The sequence below is a fragment of the Condylostylus longicornis genome, unplaced genomic scaffold (genome assembly GCF_029603195.1).
Source record: "Condylostylus longicornis isolate FDR11 unplaced genomic scaffold, ASM2960319v2 ptg000027l, whole genome shotgun sequence".
Classification (NCBI taxonomy): Eukaryota; Metazoa; Arthropoda; class Insecta; order Diptera; family Dolichopodidae; genus Condylostylus; species Condylostylus longicornis.
In genome coordinates this window covers 4,392,073-4,410,250 of record NW_026577996.1, presented here as the reverse complement: position 1 = coordinate 4,410,250, position 18,178 = coordinate 4,392,073, and the positions used below count along the sequence as shown (strand labels likewise).

At 23.4% G+C, this 18,178-nt stretch overlaps 1 protein-coding gene across 1 annotated transcript in view; it reads left to right on the top strand.

Annotated features, from left to right (window-relative positions):
- The window catches only part of LOC129607330 (protein Shroom-like), a 77,825-nt gene extending 62,005 nt beyond the window's left edge, over positions 1–15,820 (top strand). The window contains exons 2-4 of the mRNA XM_055518269.1: positions 12,632–14,474; positions 14,638–14,904; positions 15,035–15,820. Coding sequence (XP_055374244.1) covers positions 12,632–14,474; positions 14,638–14,904; positions 15,035–15,301 — 2,377 coding nt within the window. The 3' untranslated portion in view covers positions 15,302–15,820. The remainder of the gene's footprint in view (positions 1–12,631; positions 14,475–14,637; positions 14,905–15,034) is intronic.
- The last annotated feature ends 2,358 nt before the right edge of the window (positions 15,821–18,178 follow it).

Below are 18,178 nucleotides of genomic sequence, written 5' to 3'. Positions count from 1 at the left end.
AATTTATATTTTTTACAAGTATGTACAAAAAAATTTTTAAGTAAAAATTATAAGATTTAGAAATTTGTTTTATTACTTGGTTATATTCAAAATTTATTTCGAATTAGTATGCAAATTTTAGCAAAATTTTAAGGAATTTAAAAAAAGAAGAGTTGTAAATTGTTAATGAGAAAATTCAGAAAATTTAGTGATGCGTTCTTATAGCAAACATTTAAATAAATTTCATGAATTGTTTTAAAATGTCACAAATTCACATAAAATTTGAAGTTTTATTTTGACAATATAATATAGCATCTGACGCTTTAAGTTTATGTAAACTACGCATTGTGTAAATGATGACTGCTTTTAAGGCATCTATTATACTAATTGAAAAATCTATTATAATATTAGAATATAAGGATTTTACAAGTGAATAATAACTGTGCTCAATATGGCCTACTAAAACTTTATACTTAAAGGTAAATTAAGAATTATTCACAATAATTATTTAAGTAAATTGGTTTTTTTTTTTGACATAAAATTTCACCTCATTCACTTCATTCAAAATATTCAAAGAAGAATTTTAAAAAACACGGGAAGCAAATTGAAATATTTTCAATTTTCTTTTGATCTCAAATTATTTTATTTAAACAAATTATCTATACATATATAGATACTCAAACCATATAATTAAAATTCAATTTAAATATTTTTTTGGAAGAAAGAAATTAATGTTGCACTTTTTTTTACATATTCACCAAAAAAACAGTGCACGCAAAACCTGAAAATTAATAAAAAATTTTAGTTTATTTACGATGCAATGTAAATATAATTTTTATAAGCATATAAACTTACATATATAGATAATATGCACGTACATATACACATACATATAAGTAACAAATTTTTCGAATTCAATTTCGTAATTGATTTCTTTTTTTTTGGGTATTCTTTATTTATAACCTTTAAAATACTTACGTGTGTATTATTAAATTTTTTATTTTAGTAGGACATGTGGAGCACTGCAGTTATTACAATAAAAATTAAATTAATATCCTTATTTAAAACAATTTATTAAAATGAGCACACACGCAGCTTACTGCAATTTCCCTTATACATATTTGAAAACAATGAAAAAGTAAAAATCATAACTTATTATTAAAACCAATAATTGCCACCTACTTTTTCTCAAATTCATAAATAAAATTCGATTAAAATCTTTCGATTAAAGTTAAAAAAAATCAATTTTCCATTTTTGCTTAAAATATTTAAAAAAAAAAAATTTTTTTTGTTTTTGAGTGCGTTAATATTTTGGAACAAAAGAAAAAAAATGAAAATTAAAAAATAATATTGTCCGTCCGACTATTCAAAATCTTTTAGTGACTTCTCTTTCCACAAATTAAGTGGTAATAATATTTCAAGTGCGATAAAAATGCGATAAATGTATAAGCTAAAATAGGTTCAAAATTCATTAAATTTTCTCAAACAATTTCCAAGAAGTTCTCTCAAAATCGATATTATTGATTTAATACAATTTTAACGAAGAACCTTACTGTAAAATACTATTCCAAGTATGTATGTATGAAAGAAAAAGTGTCCATACAAAATGTAAACAAGATTCACAATAGAAATTCAAAATAATTATACCCGTACGAACGTATGTTCGAAGGGTATACTAAATTTGCCTTACCGTTTGTAACGCTAAGAAATAACGGTGTTAGATATAGACTCAAGTGTATGTTTTTGTCAAATTCTGAGTTTATTTAGCTTTGTCTGTCCGTCCGTCCGTCCGTCCGTCCGAACGATAACTCAAAAACTAATTGAGGTAAGTTCACCAAATTTTCACAAATGATTTATTGTAGTAAGTGCCAGAACCCTATTTAAATTGGACATGATCGGGGTACCGGTTCGGGTAGCTGCTATACAACTTCAAAATTTATTTGGCTATATCTCAGAAACTATAAAAGCTGTGATATTGAGATTTCCCACAAGTGAGTATATTAGTAGGGCCGATGTGCTTGATAAAATTCGCTAAAATTTCTTGGCTCCTTCTGGTAGCTGCCATACAACATCAATAGTAGTTTGGCAGAACCAGTATTTTGAATAACACATAGTACTGAAATTTTGCATAAATTAATATGGTAATACGGCAACTTAAAGTCATAGCCTGCCCCATAGTTAGTTATGGCACATTAGTTATTCGCACATAGGATAACAAATTCGTACGGGTATCACAGAGTTGACAAGGTCAACTCTATTTTTTTTCTCGTTTTTATATTGTCATTTTTTTAAATTTTAATATAAATTTCATAAGAAAAAATTCCAAAAGACTTTAAATCCTCGAAACAAACACATTTTTTATTAAAATACCAAAATAACAGAATTTGTTAATGAAATAAAGTCATAAATAAATCAAAAAATGTTTCTTAATATTTTTGATTTAAAGGAAACCAAAATACAATAAATATTAATAAAAAAAAAAACGCGAAATACCTGTAGGTAAAAATAATCCAAAAAAAAAAATGATAACTTTTGATTGTTTTGTTACACCTCCTTCGAACAGAACAGAAACAAAAAAAACTATTAAAACGGCAAAAACAAATTAAAGAGGAAAACCAGGTTAAAGAGTCGAATTTATGATCAATTTTAGCGTACAAAATTGCAGTTGCATTTTTTAATTTTTGGTTTGCGATTGAGCCTTCATATACAATTTAATTATCTTTTCGTTTAAATGGTTCATCAATCTTTTCAATTTTTAGTAATATTTTCACTTTTTTCTTTTTGGCATCTCGTTTTTCATCTTAACTTATTTATAATTTTTTCATGTGCCTTTACTAATATGAAATTATTGAAGGTTTTATCAACACTTTAATTAAAAATTAAAAGTCGCATACTAATTGGAAATTTGAAAGATGGCATCGAATTTTATACCCCACACGTGTACATAAAATAAATTGAATTTTTATTACAGGTTTTTATCCAAATATTTATAGGATATATTAATTAATTTTAATATTAATAAATTTATATTGTGTAGAAGGGCTTGATGCATTCATTCATCAATTAATTTAATAAAATTATTTATTTAATAATATTTATCATAATTTACTTTGAATTGAATATAATTTTAACAATATTTATTTACTTACAAAAAAATTTATTACCAGATTCTGCTTAATAATTATTTAAATTTTGAAAAAGCCAATTCGTGTGACTACAATTAATAATTTAAATATTCTGAAATTGTTAAAATTTCCTTTTTTTATTGAAAGATGATTTGAGAACTTTTAAAGTAATTTTTCAAATTTGAAAAACTATTGTATGCCAACTATTATTCAGTTTACGTACAAGACCACAAATTCTTTTGAGAGCAATAACAGTAGCTTCTATATTTATTTTTATTTTGGTTTTTATACAAAAGTATACAATACAAATATCATACATATTTGAATAAAAAACCACATAATGTTATATAAAAATAATAAAGTAGAAAACCTAAAAACAAATATTATAAGACCGAATAGAAAATATATTTATACAGACGTTAAGCGTTATATGTATACAATGTTGTAAGGTATCACTTTATATTGTACATATAAAATGATTTTCTATTCATAATAAATATTGTTTTGTTGCTTAAAATATCAATATTCATGAATTAACGGTACTTTGAAAAATATCAAAATTGAAACAGAACAGCTACATCATATGTATAATGACTTTGAACTTATAAGTGGGTGCCTTCTTTTCAAAGATATGCGAACTGTAAACTGCTCCCGGAGAACAGATATACTCCCGGAAAATGACTCAGCTCTTATAAATGGATGCCTTCCATATTTAAGGATATATAAAACTATAAATTGATTCCGGAAAAATTTCTGTTGTATTATTTGTTAATAAAACTTCGTTTTGTGTGGAAATTTTATTATACAGAAATTAAAGCTTTTATATGTAAGTAGAAATATCAAGAATTTGACATTTTCCTGATTTCTTGGATATAATTAAAATACCACCTTAGCCCAAATTTTCGTGTTCTTTTCTATTTATTTACTTGCAAATGAACTTTTTGACCAACTGTACTTGAATAAAATATTAATTAATTCTAAAATTTTAAAAAGTTTTCATAAAATTACTTCAATTTCTACTGTAAATATTGCACACACATGTATACATATGTATATATAAATATTACAAAATTCGAATACGTGTTATACAAAAAACAAATATTTTTTATAATACAACATACAAATATGTGCTTTATACTTTATATATTAATAATTTTTCTATACCAACATAAACAGAATGAATTTCAGACAAAAAAAAAATTTTTTGATCTTTAGACTATGTGACTGAACACACGACTACTACCATTTTACTTACGTTTTATATTGTATTTATGTTCATTGACAGTTGAGTGTCAAGCAAGTCAGCATGTCATACACTACTAGTTTATAATATACAAAATTCACAATTATTTTTTTTTTCAAGATAACTACCACCACTTTTTGCGATTTTCATATAAAGAAAGAAGAAAAATTTTTGCTATTATTGGCACATACACACAAATTATTTAAAAATTTCTTTTTGTAGTTTTGTTTTTATCTTTCAATTTAGATGGCATATATTTTTCTTAAGACTTAAATTACTATTAGTTGTAAATATGAAAAAAAAATAAGAAAATAAGACAAAGGGTATAATAATTGCGGTTATAGAGACATGTGGATTTGAAACGATGATCTTTGATGAACTATCGAAATATTTTTTTTTCTACATATTTTTATACTCATATAAATATTTATACATAAATGTAAAGTATAGGGTAATTACAGGATATTATGAAAATAGTTGATATTTAAATCAATATATTTAATAATAAAAATGTTAATAACGGTAAAAGATTATAAAATAAATATTTGACTAAGACAAAAATCAGTCAAAAAACTAAGAACACAGCATATGGAATTGGAGCACAACAAAAGAATTATAGATCTGTGGGGCTAAAATATTTAGAAGGGATGATTTAAAATTTTTCCAAATATTTTTGAAAATGTGCTAAAAATTTAAGTAAATTTTTTTGGAACTACTTGTTTCTACGGATTTCAATTTTCTAAATGAATTATTTACAGTCTTATAAACCTTAAGATCTCTTATATCTTCTTAAATATTTCTAAATTTTATATTTTAAGATACTCTTGCAAACTTCATATTAAAAATTAAGAAAAAATAAGTGGTAATTTTTGCATTTCTTCTTTTTATTCTAATTTAAGTACACTTATAAGGTCTCGCTGTTTAAAATATTTTACAAACCCCAATAAGTTAATCGTTCACACCCTAATATTATGCGAATAATAAACAAAAAATTTACAATATTAAATTTTTAATGGTATTTTGATTTGTTGAATTATATTGGAAATATTGTGATTATTATATATGTATATAGTATTATATGATAGCAATCAATAAAAATTACCACTTTTCAAATCCCTTCTCTTGGCCCTTTTCAATATTAATTTATAGATTTTAGTTGACTATCAAAGAATATCCGCCTTGTGGAACAAAATATTTTTTATATGTTTATGCGAATAATTTTTCTCTATTTTCTACATCATTCAATACAATTTTAAATCACTTTGTATTTATAAATGTATATACTTATATATATATCGATATGTACATACGTATTGTGTTGAATACAATATAATTTAGATTTTAAACAAAAGTAGATAATTTCAATACAAATTAACTCGTGATCGATTAAATTCGATTTATATTTTGTAGCAAAATTGTTATCGATTCACAGTTTTTATTCCTTATTTTTATTTTTATTTTTATTATTGTCATTATTATTATTGTTTTTTTTCCAGATAGCATAATATAAAATTAACAAAGATCATGTATATACATGTTTATTTTTCGTCACAAATAAAATGTAGACCGAAAAGGAAAATTAAAATGACATTACAATAAAATAATGGAAAAATGTTATGAAACCTCAATGTTTTTTCCTGCTATACAAAAACAGATACAACAATAAAGCTGGGAAAAAAATAAAAATTAAAAAAAAAAGTAACAAAATAAATTGCCACAACTTTTTTTTCAAAATTCTTTGTCAATATAAAAGTAAAACTTCTCACTCACTTCTTGATTGCATTTCAAGAGAGATCAAATCAAAATTTGTCAAAAATTCAGAAAATGAAAAAGAATATGTACACATTTTGTATTAATTTAAATTTTTATACACCAAATGTAAATATTTATGTATGTATTTGTAATTATTATGTATTACTAATAAAATCCAAAACTGTCTCGTTATTTGTAAGTCTATTAAAATAGAATGTCAGAAAATATACGTCGTAAAAATTGCATAAATTATGGCGTTTTTCACTATAAGAACGCTGAGCTAAACTTATTATTTTTGACATTCTTCTCCTATCATGACAGAACTTCACAAATATTATAAGTTTTCCAAATAGACATTTAAAATTTTAAACTGTTTAAATATAATTTGCTATATAAATATTACGGTATAAAGATATTTCTAAATTTTTTAATTAAATAACAATTAAAATTAGAGAAGCACTCCCTGTGTAATTTTAATCAACTATAATGTTATATAAAAGGAGCAATATTTATTTATATAATACCAATAAGTACAGATACTATAGAAATGTAGACAACCGATTTACATATATATTTTGTATTCTATAATGAACTTATTTGCAAACACCTAAAAGTATAAAAACGAAATATATCTAATAAAATCATTCAAACTTTTAATGTTGCCAAAAAATTGTCTGCATTTCTAGTGCAACTAATAGTGCAAAAAACAAATGTCGTGTAATTTCAACACCTAATTTTGTTTTTGTAAAAAATGGCAAATTTTGAAAATGATAAGTAATTTTATTTAATGAAATATAGTTCTAGAAATATTCAATTAAAAATAATTTATTTCTAAAACAATTGTCCATCAGTTTTATTAGCATAAATTTTGCTGGTTGGTGACCGTCGGCATTTGTCATAATGGATTACACTTTTAATCTTAGTCTTAGTGAAAAAAAATTTTATATAATTAACACTCGTTGAAAATTTTTAAAATTTAAAATCTATGAAATTTCCTTATAAATTTCATATATGCTGGCAATATTGTTTTATTCCCTGCTTTCACTAATTTCTGTTTTTTTTTTACAATTAGTCTATATTTTTGGTTTTGCATCATTATCGAATATAAAACGAACAGTAAACTGCATTTAGGCTAATGAAAAAAAAATATTTTAGAGAACAAAGACTGACTAAAAATTAGAAAATGAAATATTCAAAAAAAAAAAAACACACCTTTTAAATATCTATAAATAGATTTTCTTAGTCAGAGTTTTTATTTAAAAAACAAAAAACGTCATTTAGGATGCGAACAATGTTTTTTTCTATTGCAAAAGTTTTATTTTGATTTCATTTTATTTTTATGTATGCAAAAATTGTATAAGAGATCTAAGAATTGTAATGAAATCGATTTTTTGTTTTTGTTTTTCTAAAACTCTTAAACAAAATATAACCTTTAACCTGGCATCTCTCTTATTTTTATTTTTGTTTCTTTCGTTATGTTACTCTCCTGTTACTTAATAATAAGTTGACTATGGTTAGTGATACAATTATAATATTTTTGTTATAATTGAAGGATTTAAAGACGACAACACTGTACAATAAAAAAAAAAGTGGTTGAACATACTTATGGTAAGTTTTGTAAATTTAAAATTTACATGATTGTAGTTTTTATTAGGCACAAACACATTTACTGTATATAGGCAGTTCATCGTCTTAATTAAGGTTTGTCGTCACAAAATTTTAATTGATAGGTTAAACAATTTTATAAAACGTAATAAATATAGGCTTGGTGGACGTAATGTAAAACTAAGAAAAAAAAAAACAGATCAATTCTTTCTCTATTCAATATTTTATTTCGAATACAAAAAACTCTATTCAAATTTATTATAGGAAACCAATTGAAAATTTTAATTGTAAATTGCACAATATAATTAAATATGCGACTAATGTATATACATATATAAATTATTCAAGATTGACTCAAAAGCTGTTTAAAAGTTTTCTATTTCTAATCACAACCAAATTTTTTTAATATTTTAGTTAAAAACGAAATATCTAAAGTTGTTTGAAGTACAATTAAAATTTTTTCTTAAATATATAATTTCACTCACCCAATAATAATGGAACCATGGCAAACTTGGTCTGCTCCTGTCCAAATCTCTATGATACCATTCGTCATTCACTAAACTAAACTAAAATTTTTCCATATTTAAATGCAATATAATAAAATATTAATTAATTTATTCGAATTGTAATGTAAACTAAATTCATAATTTAGTTTTATCAAAAGAACTTTAAAATTTTATTTGTTCCATATGTATAAAATTTTAATTTCACTTTTTCATAAAAATCTTGAATTATTTATTTTAATAAATACATAAGACAGCCACAGAATGTAGAATTTATTTACATGCAAATTTTCTTATTAAATTATAAATTTAAAATTCAATTCTAGAAGACTAGAATACAAAATATTTTGAATTTACTTTACAAATAAATTATGAAAAACCACATAATTTTTGTCGTAGCATTTAAATTAATGAAAAACCAAAGGAAAACTTTTAAAAAAATTTCATATAAATACGAATGTCATTCCAACAAATTACTTATCAGTTTATAAAATACTGTCAAAACGATCACAAGTTCAAGATGGCTAACACATTAAAAGCGGCTCTATCATTTCTCTTCATTTTAGTCATCTCTCAGGTAAAAGCAAAAAAAAAAAATAAAATTCGAGTGATCATTTTTTAAAAGCAAATTTTTTTTTCATATTTATGTAAATAGATGGCATTAGCTGTAGATGATGAATGGGAATTCGAAGATCCACCAATTCTTGATTTATTATAAACGTGAAGAAAATTCGAAAAAAACTATACTACTATTTCCGAACAAAATGGATATCTGCACAACTAACACTATTTTATTCTCTACAATTTTACATTAATATTTTTCTCCATGTACAACAACAAAAATGGAATCTTAAATGCGTCGCTCATCTTTTACTGCTGTACTAGATGAAAGAAAATTTCTTTTGAACAATGAACATTTAATCTTTTTATTAATTATTATAATAGTTACTTAGCTAATAATTGTATTTTTCAACTCTTTTTTTATTTTTTCTATAATAATAACCGACAACAATAACATCGACAATAACATCGAAAATAACATTGACAATAACATTAATAACAACGAAAATATAGTCTTCATAAGGGGTGTTTTTTTTTATTTTAAGAAGAAGAAGCAAAGTAAAAAAATGGACATTATTTTTTATATATAACCATTTCAAAAATAAAAGTAAACCATCGGCCTTGTCTTATTATTAATTTTGTTTAAATTTTTCTATATTTTATAAATTTAAAAAATAAGAGAAAAAACTTCAATAAAAAGTACACTACAACAAAAAAAAGATAAAGTAAATTTCTTTTATTTTAATTATTAATTAATTGAAAAATTCATCTACATAAGATTTTCAGAAACATTTGTACTATTATTATTAATTTGCTCGACATCATCGTTATCATTATGATTTTCTAATAAATTTTCAAGTTGGCAAAATTTTTGTTTATTTTTAAAGCATTCTATATTCAATTCTTTTAATCTTTTACAATTTGCAATTGAATTCAAACGTAAAAAACATGGACCTATACACTTCATATTAATACAATGCAATGAATAAGCTTTAATATTTGGTAAATTTTTCAAAACACAAGCCCCTAATGCGGAACGATTATAATTCATCTGAGTTGCACCTTTCCTACAATAAATGAAATATTTAGAAAACTATATTTTATTAAAATTAAATTTTAATATGTGATTTAAAATATATACTCGTATGTATATCTACACGTATTTTTACCATATATTTAACGTTATATCATATTGTTCGACAAATGGTATTGTTGCCGAACCATTGTATCCACCAGCAACATAAATAGTATCATCAATAACAGCAGTTGCAAAATTACTTCTTGGTAACATCATACCAGCAATTTCAGACCATTTTGAATTTTTTATACAATAACGTTCAACTGAACTTAAACGTGAATGACCATTGAAACCACCAATAGCATATATATAATTATTTAAGGTGACAAGACCAACACCTGATCTTGGACTTAACATATGTGAAATAATTGTCCAATTATCATTCTCTTTGTCATATCTTTCACAACAATTTAAAATTTCATTACCATTAAATCCTCCAACAATATATATCTAAAAATAAATCCAAAAAAAAAAAAAAAAAAAATCATAGAAATATTTTAGTTTTAAATTATTTACATAATTTCCTGAAGCTACTGCAGCTGCATCAGATCGTTGTTTTTGCATTGATGATAAGATTTCCCATTGATTTGTATTTGGATCATAACGTTCTACAGAATTTAAACGTGTATGACCGTCATAACCTCCTAAAGCATATATTTTCCCGTCTTCCGTAAAAGCAAAAATAATTGAATACATTTTTGAAGATTTTCCAATAAGATTCTTATATTTATATTTATAATTATGATTTACCTAAGACAGCAACACTAACGTAACATCTCGATTGATTCATACAAGCTTTTTCTTTCCATTTATATTCGATAGGATCAAAACAACGTACTGAATTGTAATAATTAAAACCATGAAAACCACCAATAACATAAACTTTTTTATTTACCGTACAAACTCCATGATACTCTCTTTGTTTATCAGTATAACGCATTTCTAACCAGATATCAGCTCTTGCATATTGTAGAAAATAAAATGTAATTAATACACATATACTAATTTGTTCAATTGAACTCACCTTGTGTCATAAATTTCAATTTTATCAGTTGGACTACCATTAAACCATCCACCAATAACCATTAATATTTTATTTGGTATTCTCGTTTTATATTGTAAAGGTAAAATTTGTTTTTGAAGATCCTTTTTAAAATAAAAAATTAAATTTAAATTTACTAATCTTTAATTAATTGATTTTTGATCATTTATTGTTTGGGATTTTGTGTTTTTATTTTAAATCGATTCTACCATAAAAAGACTGACCATCGGAAAACGCTTTAGATTATTAGAATTTGAACAACTAGCTAAGAATGCTCTCGGTGAACAACATTTTTACGTTTTCGTTCTTTCGATTAGCCGTCAAAATCATGTTATCATACGTTTCGGGATTATTTTTTTGGAGCGACTGCAATTAATGAATTTCCGATCGAAACGAGTGAGAATGTGGCTCAGATCGTAACACAGTTAAATAAAATTTTCTTTTTAATTTACTCGAAATCAATACTACTTATATAGAAAAAAAATTACCATGCTTTCACAAATATATTTCCAATTCAAAATATTATTTTTTAATTCTTTATTACTTAGTAAACCAATTCTAATGCAGGGTAATAATTCTTTGATCCATTTTAATCTCTCTTGTAAATCATATTCTATCCAATTTTTAATAGCATCAAATACAATTAATTCATTCTTTACATTTAAATATTCATCCGATAAGATGTTCTTTAAATCATCACAACATAATTGTTGTAATTCAGGACTTTTTTTTAAAATATTTGTAAAATTTTTTAATATAAAAAATTTTGTATAATTTTCCAATTCTTTACAAAAATAATTTTTGGCAAATAAATAAATTCCAATACAATTTTCAATATTAAGTTCTTCATATAAAAATTTACAACATAATTTAATTATTCCAATTATTTGATAATGATCAGATGATGCAAGTAATTCTTCAACATTTGACCAATTAATATTACAAGTTCCTGTATAAGCATAATCTAAAATTATTTTCATAATTGTATCTGAAAGATCTAAATTAATTTCAGTAATTTCGATATTTCGATTATTATTATTTTTTGAAATTTCATCAATTGTTTGATAAGAATTGTTAGAACATTTGTAAGAAATATTAGATCTTGATGATTGTTTCTTACTTAAAGGTGTAGTATTAGTTTCACTATTATATGTGAATGTTGCTTTAAAATATTCACTACATGATGATAAAATAATTCTATGAACTTTAAATTCAGTGCCTGACGGTAACTTTATTATTGCATCACTAAATTGCATTTGTTCACGTAACTCCTTCCAATATTCGGGAAATTTATTTTCATCTATAATCACATTACTAAAATAGGAATTTTTTCTATTACAATTCCCTGTATTGCTCCTGTCGTTACTGTCATAGTGTTTGTTTTGTTTATTTTGATTGAAATTTCGTTTATTCAATTGACTACCACAACTAAATGAGTCTTCCATTAATTTCAATTTTTTTTATTTGTTTCAAAATTTTCTTATATTTCGTTTCTTTTCTTCTTTGTTCTATTAAATGACAAAAAAAAATATTTTTTTTGAAAAGACTATTTTTTCAAAACAAACGATTTCCATTTTTTTAAAATTTTAAAAATAATTATAAAGTATTTGTGATACGAAACGGAAGCAAGAGATTTCCATATTTAAATTAATTGTTGCAGTGCTACCATTTTGAAAAATTTAAAACAAAAAATTGAATTTGTATAACAACTTAATCAAAAATGTTTTTTTTTTTTATTTCCAGAGTGAATTCGAAGGCATCTTATTTACCTCGTCAAACTCGAGATAAATTTAATAATGCTGATCCAGATCATGGCAGCTATAAATTAACATTAACTTCAAATGAGGACAGTATTATTAGCCAACATTCAACAATTACACCAATAAAGCATATATCGTATCAAGAAGAAATTTTACCACCAAAACCTAAATGTAATAATAATAATTTACCCGATGTTTTGCTAGTTGGTGTTAAACTTCAGCAATCCTCACCTACATCAAATACACCATCACCAAAATATGGTATCAATAACAACAATAATATCGGTAATTTGCCAAATACTAATAATTCACCAACGACACCTACACCAACTACACCAAATGGACAAACGGTACTCTATCCACACGGATATCCATGCAATATGAAAGTAATTATGTCACAAACAAATTCACCTTCACAAATTAATCATCAATCTCAGCAACAACTACAGCGTTTAAATAGATCTCCAGCTACAACACCAAGCACTCCACCACCGCCATATTCTTCCATGACAAGCCTCAATCAGAGATCAAATCAAAATAGTTGTTATAATAGTCCAACACAATTAAATGATCAATCAAGTCCCAAATATATGTCACAATCAACGATCGACTTAAAAAGAACGCAATTTCTTGATTCTAAAGAAAGCGTTAATAAGTTTAATGATGGAATTTTATCTCCAGCTCAATCAGAAAATAATATATCACATCAACTGGTTTCAACACCAACAAATCTTAATGAATCCAGTCAATTGAATTCTTTTACGTCAATTAAACAACGAGATTTTCAACGTACCGATATTATACGAAAATTAAGTTTAGAAGAACATCATGATCCTGGTGAAGGTAGAATTGTAAGAGCTGAATTAGTAAATACAACTTTATCAATATCACCGCCAATATCAAAGTCAGAAGAAAAAATTTCAATAAAACGAGAATCACTACGTGAAAATATTGAAAAAATAACTCAGTTACAATCAAAATTAATGTCAGCTCATACAATGGATAATATTTGTGGGGATCGTAAAATTTTAGGATATACAACTAAAAACTTAAAACTAGAAGCAACACAAAGTTCTCTTAATCAAGATAATTCTAAAATATTAAAACAAATAGAATGTAAACAATCGTGTTTGCCTGAAAGCCCCATTAAAATAACAAGTCCAGTTCAATTTACATGCTCCTCGCCTAATATCAGTATGAATAAAAATCTTAATACATCTTCAGATTGTAAACAAAAAGCTTTACCAAAAATGGAAAATTCTTCAACAGAAGTCTCAACAACAACAGAAAATCAATTAATACAACGAACTGAAATCATATTGAGAGTTAATCCTCCTACAACTGAAACAGCTTCCCAAACAGATGAAACACTACAAACTTCATCTACAGATAATCAATTGGCATTAGGAAACGAATCAAATTCAAATAATTTTACATATCAAAAATCAATAGATCGTATATCAACACCCAGCCCAACATTAATGCCTCGTCGAAAATTATCAGAAGAAATTGATTGTGATATACTATCCCAAAAATTGGCTAGTCTCTTGCCATCATCAGAGGATAAATTAAGTCAAATATTAACTCCAAGTACTTACAAATCAACAGCAGACTATGTAATAAATTTATATAATCCAAATGTTGCTCCTAGACCAGCTAAACGAGATGCAGCAACATCAACACCAAGTGAAAAATTCTTTGATATTGATAAATTAGATAATATAAAAGATAAATCATTTTCAATTGATTGTAACGGTCAAGATTACTCTAAATTAAATGGTACCGTTAACGGTGAAACAAGTTTATGTGACTTAACGAAAAAGAAAGTAAGTATAAGGTGCAATTTATGAATTTTTTCCTTCAGTTTTTCATTCAAACCTTCATTAGACCCTATAGTTTTGGTAAGAAATTTCAAATAAAAGAAAAAAAATTAAGACGTTTATAATATAAATATTCCAATTTTTTTTATAATGATATTTTCTTTTGTAGGAGGAATTAATAAATCGTTTAACGAAGAAATTAGATGTCCTTACTAAAGAGCAATATTCCATTAAGGAGGAAACTCAAAGTAATGATCAATTGGGTAGCAATATAGCAACAAAGATTGCCGATAAAGTTCGACCAATTGATGTAACCAAATTCAAAGCATATATTGATGATGTCGGTCATATCACAATGTTATTATTATCACTATCAGGACGATTAGCCAAAATTGAGAACACATTGCATGGCATTAATGAGAATTCAACAGAAAAGGTGTGTACAACCAACTCCTGAAATAAATATCAATGAAGAAATATTGTTAATGAAATATTGAATTTTATACTAAAAATATTTAAAAAAAAAAAATTTTATTGTCACTAATAATTTTTTTTTATATTTTTAGAAAACTCTTGAGTCAAAACGTGATCGCTTAACAGAACAACTTGAAGAAGCCAAAAAACTAAAAGAAGATATCGATCGACGAGGTTCAATTGTTTATAAAATAATCGAAAGAAATTTAACAAATGATGATTGTGCCGATTATGAATATTTTATTAATATGAAAGCTAAATTAATAATCGATTTAAGAGAAATCGATGATAAAATGAAATTAGGTGAAGAACAATTGAAGGCATTAAAAGAAACTTTACAAATTCAAAGTGAATGCTGAAACTAGTTATATAATTCTTTTTTTTTTTTTTTAAAAAAACACTTATAATAAATTATAATAAGAATCTTTTATTGCAAAAAAAAAAATTATGAAATTCTTTTAGAATCGAGATTATTTTAAATAAAATTTAAAAAGAAACAAAAAAAAAAAAGATTTTAGAAGTTTTGAACTTTTTACTTTAAAAACCTTATTACTTTATATGTATATCGAAAATAAAAAGATAAAAAAAAAATTAATTTATAGATTTTTCTAATTTTTTTTTTAATTTTAATTTTTTAAGTTTATTTCGAAATAAGCTGTGTGTATTCGATTTTTTTTTAAATAAGTTACGTAAAAAAAAATTAAAATTAAATATTGCCTGTGAAATTATAATAATAATTTTTTTTAAATATGCTATATAAAATACATTTATAATATAATATATATATATATACATACATTTAATTTTTTCAATTATTTAAATTAAAAGAAAAAATTACATTATAAAAAATAAAATAGTTTTCTGCTATAAAACTCTTACTTTTTTACCCTTACCAATTCAAAAATTACACAAACTAGTGAATAAAAAAGAAACACAAAAGTTACATTTTTTTTAATGTCATTTAAAAACTACTTAAAACTATTAAAATTTTTAATTTATAAAAACTTTACATTATAAATTATATAAAAACAATTTATGAAACTCAGAATTATCAATATTAGAACATCTCAAATTCAATTTTGTACCAATTTTGTTCGAGAAAAATCGTTTGGCCAATATATGTAAATTGCTATAACTGCCGAAGAATGTCTACAATTACATTTTTGTTTAATTTCAAAAATTTAATTGAATTTATATAATAATTTTTTCAAAATTAAATCCTCCTTCCTCAAGAGAATTATAAAAAAATTTTTCAATAACTTCAAAATAATAAAGTTAAAACTTTTATTGATTGCCTTTAAAATTATATAATATCAATTTTACATGATAAAGCGAAAGGAATTGAGATTAAATCAGGTAAAAATGAAATTCAGTATTTGGTATTTGCTTAATCCTATCTTCTAATAATGTTCATAAGATAATTTAACATATAGTAAATTTTGTATAATCAGTAACCCCAACATTACCATCCATTTCTTAGAAAAAGAAAAGTATAGGTACTGATAAGAAGTAAATATAAGACAAAATTTATAAACAATTTTAAAATATAAAAATTACTATTTTTAAATAAATAAATAAAGGGTTTGTACATAAATATATTCTATATAGAATAATAAAACAAATAGGTTCAGAAATTTATTCATAATTTTAAATATAAATGAATTTAAAAAATTCAGAAATCGAAAGTTGATAAAAATTTACAATAATTTTCGGAAATTGAAAGAATTGCAAATTATTGAAAAATTAATTTTAATTTTATTATTTTTATTATAAAAAATATACATATATTTATTATCGATTTAAATTTCTACTATTTCAATACATATTGTTGAAATAATTTAGAGATTTTATTTCTGTTTTATCTTTGAAAAGAAAAAAAAAAGCAAAGAAACGATTACAACAATATAAGATTTTAAATTAAAGAAATATTGAATTTTAGATTTGCATTTTTGTTTTTTTTTTGTAGATGACCTACGGCTACCAAATAAATAATTAAAATTTTATTTAAACTATCATTTTTTATTAACTAAAAATTTCCATAAATAATTTTCATATTATCATTTGGACAATTTAGTAGAAGAGTGCAAAACATAATTATTATAAAATTATTCAAATAACAAAACTGATTTTAAAGGAGAATTTAATTATGTTATTAATTAAATATTAATTATGAAACATTAATAACAATTCTTGAATATCCTATATTAATTAAATATTAAAATATTCTTGAAAGATTAAAACATCAAAATTTCATTTTCTATATTATTGCATTATATTATTGGTGAACTACTATTAAAATAGAAAACTACAATAATTGAAAAAGAGACAAGTTAGCATATTTCTTTTTATCAAATTTACAGATTTACATACCATGGATTATCATAAATAGCTGCTTTAGTCCTCTTACTGAAATAAATTTGAATACTTTGCTCATAATTGGTTTTAATAAGATACGAAAATTTTTTAAAATTCTTTACTAGATTCAATACTTTTTGCAATAATTTTTTAAAATACCCAATATTTTATTAAAATATTAATATAAAAACAAAATCGTTGTATACTGAGAAACATTTAATTGCCACCAATGGTGCTTTTGTTAAAAATAATAATTTTATTTTTTTTTACTTTATAGCTGTATGAATAAAAAAATAATTAAATATAAAAATAAATTTAACTTTAGATAGATTTTCAAATTTCGGAATAATTAATAAATTTTCCTTAATTTTTTTTTTTAGTTTTTTTTTTAATTTATTTTTATATTTGAAATGGAATTTTTATTTCTACAAAATTTTGTGAATACTTAAAATAAATGTACGATAGTAAAAATAATAAGAACGTAATTAGAAAATTAAAAATATTTTAAAATATAATTTTCATTTTAATTTCTCTTAAATGCTTTTTTTTTTTTTGTTTTTTGTTTGTATGCATATTTAAATTACTTACTTTTGTGATTAATTCTTTTTTAAAGCTTTAAAAAAATATGAACGTATATTTTTTTAAATTTACTTGATTATCTCGTTTATCTTTATAAAGTTATAGATTTTTTTTTAATTCTTCTTGTTTTTAAAATAATTAAAAATTAAAACAAACATTTTTTTTTTAGTTATACAATATTTTATTTTTACTCTTATTTTAGTCTACATGACGATTAGTTCGTAAGGAAATTTAAATTAGTAATATAAAATTTCAAAACTAAAAGTGAAATGAAAGTAAAAAATAAATGAAGAATGTTATAA